This window comes from Henckelia pumila, chromosome 4 (assembly GCF_033568475.1).
Source record: "Henckelia pumila isolate YLH828 chromosome 4, ASM3356847v2, whole genome shotgun sequence".
Classification (NCBI taxonomy): domain Eukaryota; kingdom Viridiplantae; phylum Streptophyta; class Magnoliopsida; order Lamiales; family Gesneriaceae; genus Henckelia; species Henckelia pumila.
Window position 1 is genome coordinate 816602 of NC_133123.1, and position 5469 is coordinate 822070.

The 5469-nt window shown below is 31.2% G+C and overlaps 1 protein-coding gene across 4 annotated transcripts; it reads right to left on the reverse strand.

The window, feature by feature from the left end:
* Positions 1-265: 265 nt before the first annotated feature.
* LOC140865280 (NAC domain-containing protein 73) lies at positions 266-3035 on the reverse strand. 4 transcript variants are annotated; one of them, XM_073269870.1, is made up of 4 exons: positions 2903-3035; positions 2473-2694; positions 2188-2377; positions 266-1145 (listed from the first exon to the last, which is right to left on the reverse strand). In XM_073269870.1, the coding sequence occupies exons 2-4, from the start codon at positions 2626-2628 to the stop codon at positions 553-555; spliced, it is 939 nt and encodes a 312-aa protein (XP_073125971.1). In that variant the 5' UTR covers positions 2629-2694; positions 2903-3035; the 3' UTR covers positions 266-552. The 4 variants fall into 4 exon arrangements, with proteins under 4 accessions (XP_073125971.1, XP_073125973.1, XP_073125972.1 ...); XM_073269872.1 differs by having other exon boundaries at positions 2473-2710; XM_073269871.1 differs by having other exon boundaries at positions 2473-2725.
* Positions 3036-5469: the final 2434 nt, after the last annotated feature.

A 5469-nucleotide genomic window follows, 5' to 3' on the forward strand; every position in this document is an offset into this window, starting at 1 on the left:
AGTTAAAGAAGATTAAAATAAAATCATGTGAGAACAGAGATAAAAGAATTTTTTTAAAAAAAACCAGTGACTTATATTTTCTCTCTTTGTAAAGACTTCTAATTTGCACTCTTTGTTTTTTACTCCCATAATTATAATGGATTAAACAAATTTCCTAACCTTTGAATCAGAGAAAAATTTGATTCTGTGTAGAGATCATAAGATAACCAAGATTGATTCAAAATAAATCACGTCTCATTCAAAATATAAAAAACAAATTCTGCACAAACTTAAATATCAGAAGGAAAATTACAATATTTTTCTTACAACAACATCATATTTCAAGGAGTCTAAAATATACATTAAATTCTACGAAAAAGGACATATAATTAATTATAATCATTTATTCATGAGTATGACTAATTTCTCTCCAATATTAAATTATAAATATTGTTCCAAACCAACAAGCATATATCTTCTACCAGCACCAAAAGTTTTCTCATCGATCATTGTTAACTTATTAACAACAAATGTTCAATTTATTTTTTCTCTGAATTTCTTTCATCAACTTCCTCATTTACCTTTGCTTGCACTTGAAGGCATTTGAAATAAAGTTGATCCATCACCATGAACAACCAAATTCGGAATAATCTGAGGTGGGCTGTCTCTATTAGGATGGTTCTGGCTTCCAATACTGTATGAAATAAAGGGAGGAGGATTATAGTACTCAACAAAACCGCCATTTTTCGCGAAAGTGTTCTCTTTATTATTCTGGCTTGAAGCTCTCGATTTGTTAGGATTCATGAGTGACTCTTTCATGCCAGATGATCCACACTGTCTAGGCTGTGTTTGGTAGAATACTTTGGAGACAACTAATTCTCCATCTTTTTCCTCTTCATTGTCTCCTAAATGGTATTGATGCATCACCCAGTTTGTCTTTTCGGGCTTTCGTTGGCGGCCATAGTTGGTATAGAGAACTAGTATCTTTTTGTAGCCTTTCACATTTCCTGCAGTTGAATTAACGGGCCTGGTCTTGCCTGTTTTATGCCACCTGGTTTCGCCACCATCGGCATCTGTGTGGACTTTACGCCTTTTTCGTGTACCGGTCGTGTATGCTTTCGAGGGTCTGTGGAAGAAATGGCGCACCTGGCCATCTTTGTTTACTCCTGTATATATATATCAATGAGAATTTACAGAAGACAAATTAGCTAATTGCTGCATGCATGTGTAAATATAGGTCAAGAACTTCAGCAAAATTTGGGGTACGTAAGATATAAATTAATAATTAAAATAAACAATAGTCGTGACTAGAAATGCAACCTGTTGAAATTTCATTATGTCAATTAGCATCGTTTATCTTGAAATATGGATGAAATTTAAAATTTGATCAAACAAAATATCTCATTATCTAATTTTGTTAATCCTCATGCACAATCATGTGTAAATAGATACAGAATCAACTGGATTAATGCTTTTTCCCCCAAAGAGGCTATCTAATATGCAAATCGCAAATCTTGATCGTTATGTTAATATTAATCATGATATTTAACATGATATTCAAAAGTACTTAATAAACCATTAATTAATATATAATATTTGACATTCCAAATGTAAAACTCACATACTCTTCCAACTGTACAATTATTATTAATTAAATCAGTTTCTTTTCCCCGAAAAGATCAGTTGTATATACTTGTATTGATATAAATTATAATAAATATTTGTTAATAAAAAAAACACTGCATAATTTAAATTCAAAAAGAAAATACATTTTGTAAATATTAAGTTTTCATTCAAATTGAAGATGGAAAATTTTTTTCTTTTAAAAAAACACTAAGTTATACACATCAAAAGCTAGCATATATATGGCCGACGATTAATATTAATTAATCACTCATATATCATTCTCATTGAATCGATAAACAAGTGAAAGTGCAATCCTAATACGTAGAGTATCGGTATATTGTCCTATGTCCAAAATTAATCTAAATTAATGACGATAAAAAAAAATTAAAAAAAATGTACCCAGAGATTTCAAAGTTAATTAGACACCGACTTAATTTCCAATTTTAAAAGCAAATTAGGGTTTTCAAGATATAACTAATTTGGTCACGTATGTATATAACTTGTCCTTTACGTATACGCATATGTTGTTATATATGTCGGCCAGAAAAAAATCAAATTGCGGCGGCGAAGAGAATGTACAACCTGGCAACTTCTCAGGATGAGTGTAGCAAATTCCATTTTCACCTTCTATTGTGGGAATAAATTCATCGATTAAAGGATGAAGTTTGCGTATATCAGACATCACTTTGGCTTCCAAATGTTGAAGAATTTCTTGATCAGATGGATCGAACTTCACCCCCGCTGGCAGCCCCGGCAAATCTTGGAGTCCAGTCTATTTCCCGGCCAGCAAATATTTTGATCAAAAGTCAAAATCAATATAAATTTAATTCAATTAAGAAATTTCAATAGATATATATATAAATGAACCTGATCTTGGAATTTCAAGGCGTGGCCACATGAGGGGCAAATTAAAGTCTTGGGATGATCATCATTTGGATAATTAGAAACAGTACTAGTGTTATCTTTAGAAGAAGAAATGATTTGGAGGGAAGTTTCTTGATCATCATGATTAGACCAAGTCATTTCTTTTATACAGATCTTATGCCCATCCCACTTCGGGGTTTCTTCTTCTTCTTCTTCAGCAATTTCCTGAAATCAATCGGAGCTAGCCGAAAACATTCTGAGAACACATATATATTATTCGTCGACACGAAAACATATATACATAGAATATTTACCAAGATTTTAATTTCCTAGAGGAGATTGAATATATGTATGTATGTATACACACACAAAAAACAAAAGGTGACATTAAATAAAAACAGGGTTGGTTAATTAATTAGATCGAGAAACGTACAAATAATTATATATTGTGGACAAATGATATCTCGCTTTTCTGTTCAATAATTGATTCTCCGTCGTCTTTTCTTGATCACTGGAGTTTTGGATTCGCAATAAGAACCTGAGCAGAGGGGTGAGAGAGATGATTGCTGAATTATATCATATTATTGTACAAAAGAATGAAGGATAGATTATGTGCATGTATTAAAAACTATTTGGTTGCTTGGACGTCAAGTTTTGTTTTTCTTTTGTTTTTGTAAATTACATTAATCTATTATTGTTATTTTTCTCTCTTTTTCTTGACCATTTTAATTCATACATATCGTGGCTATTTAAAGGTCGCTGTATTCTTACAAATAGTATGAAAATGTAGACTGTTTCTAGATTTTTACATACATACATCCATTGTATTTATTTATTTATTTATTATTATTATAATTATTATTTAGGATATTGTACAAGCATTAATTAATTAATTAATTAGACCATATATACACACCTAAATTAAAATAAGGCAGCTAGCTTCCATAAAAATGAATGAAGAAGGAATAATTAATTATAAGATACATATATGGGATAGAGTGGATAATGGGCAAGAGGTGATTCTTTAGGACATGGGAGCTAGGGACGTTTCACCTCTTTACCTAAGCAGTGAAAAGGGGTTCAGCTCAACTGTCCATTTAGAGTCTCCATAAAGCTTCTTCTTCTTCTTCTTCAGTCGAGTCCACTGTATAATTTAACTGGAACAAATTAATTATATAAATGGTTTTGCAATATATACGTACTACCTAATACGAAAGTAGCCAACTATATATGCGTGGGTGTGTGTTTGAATAAATATTATACCTAACCTCTGTAATTTTCCCTTGGATACTCTTTCTGTTAATTTCTTGGCGTAGACTTCTCCTTTCAAGCAAGGTATAATGTCATTTCAATTCTATTATTAGCTAGATATACACGTACACTTTAGTTTCTCTTTCTTACACAACTCTCACAAATTCATGATCTCCACATGTAGCTTAGATTTATTGGTATATAGGGATATATATTTGGACTTTATCTGTGAACATGAAAACTTTTTGTTTTGTTTAATATTATATTGTTTTTAGATGCTCGGATGCTAACTGAAAATTAAACCTAATATAATGGAGGAAGGATTATTCTGCATCGTCTTGGGCCTACTGATTTTAACCAATCATACTCTGTCACGTCATTCCAAAGACAGTGCCCTTGGGGTAGCATAGACTTTTCCCTAACGGTGATACTATGCACAACACCATATATATCCAAAATTAGTATAATGTCATCGACATTTTTTTTTTGTTATTGATAAGAGGCAGTACTATATATTGGAGAGAAAATATTGGAAATTTAATGAGATAATTAGGTGTTGACAATGGAAAGTAAAAAAGATTAGTTAATTAATTAATATTAATTAGAACTTTTTGTGCATAAATTATTGTGAGGAATTACAATTTTTTGTCATGTTTATGCATTTTTATTTTTTAGTTTGTTATCGATCGGTCACCTACAATCTTAGTACCCTAATTTACAGTATTTTTTTTTCAATTTATCTTTTCACCTAACGTTGTTGTTGCGTTCGGAAATGATTTAATTTGTTGCACCGTATGTGTCTAATATAATATTACATATATAGTTACGCTGGTTAAAAATGTCTAAAATTGAAACCAAAGTGCAAATAATCAGCATTGATATTGTATTTAAAACTCAAATTTTAAACATCTTTATATTTAATTTTAACTCGAACTTGAATTACGGAAATTATATCATAAATTCATACATCGTACTGGACCCATCGTTGATGCGTCAAACTTTCGATTATTATATATCGGAGGATTTGGGGGTTGTGGAAAATATCAAATTAAAAAACTCTAATTACGACACAAACCCTTGGATCATTGGGGGTCGGCCTAGTTAGGGCTGGCATACCGAACCCAAAATACCGAATTTTTGGGATAATGTATCGAATTTTTTTCGATATACAAACATTTTTTCGTTATACGAATTTTATTTTCGATATCTATATATACGTATCAATATGGATTTTTTCTATATCAAAATTTCAGAATTTAATCCAATATTGATACCGGTATGAATTTTTTTTCAAGCCTAAATTTTTGATAAGGTATATCAAAAACCAACTCCTTATCCCAGTGATCCAAGCGTTGTTGCCCACCGAGACGGTAACACATGACTCGGTGGAGCATATATATTCTTTTCCCCAAATGAATTAAGATGATAATGTCAGCAAAATAATTTTAGAATATTCATATGTATGTATGTATATGAGGTAGCTAGCTAGACGACATACATATAACTATGTTTGACAAGGGTGCATGTCACTTTCATACAATGCATGATGATGAATAAATCCTTCCCAAAGAAGCTACGCAACAGAAAGCTTAACGAGGAAGCTTAATTCTCTGGGATTAGGTTTTACATTAGCGTATGGAGTAGGCCTCTTATTTCTGGATAAATGTCATACTTTTCTTTCCAATTTTGGATGTCTTATTTCTCCGCAAGTTCACATAACTGAAATCTTCTTACATTTTCTTGATTTAA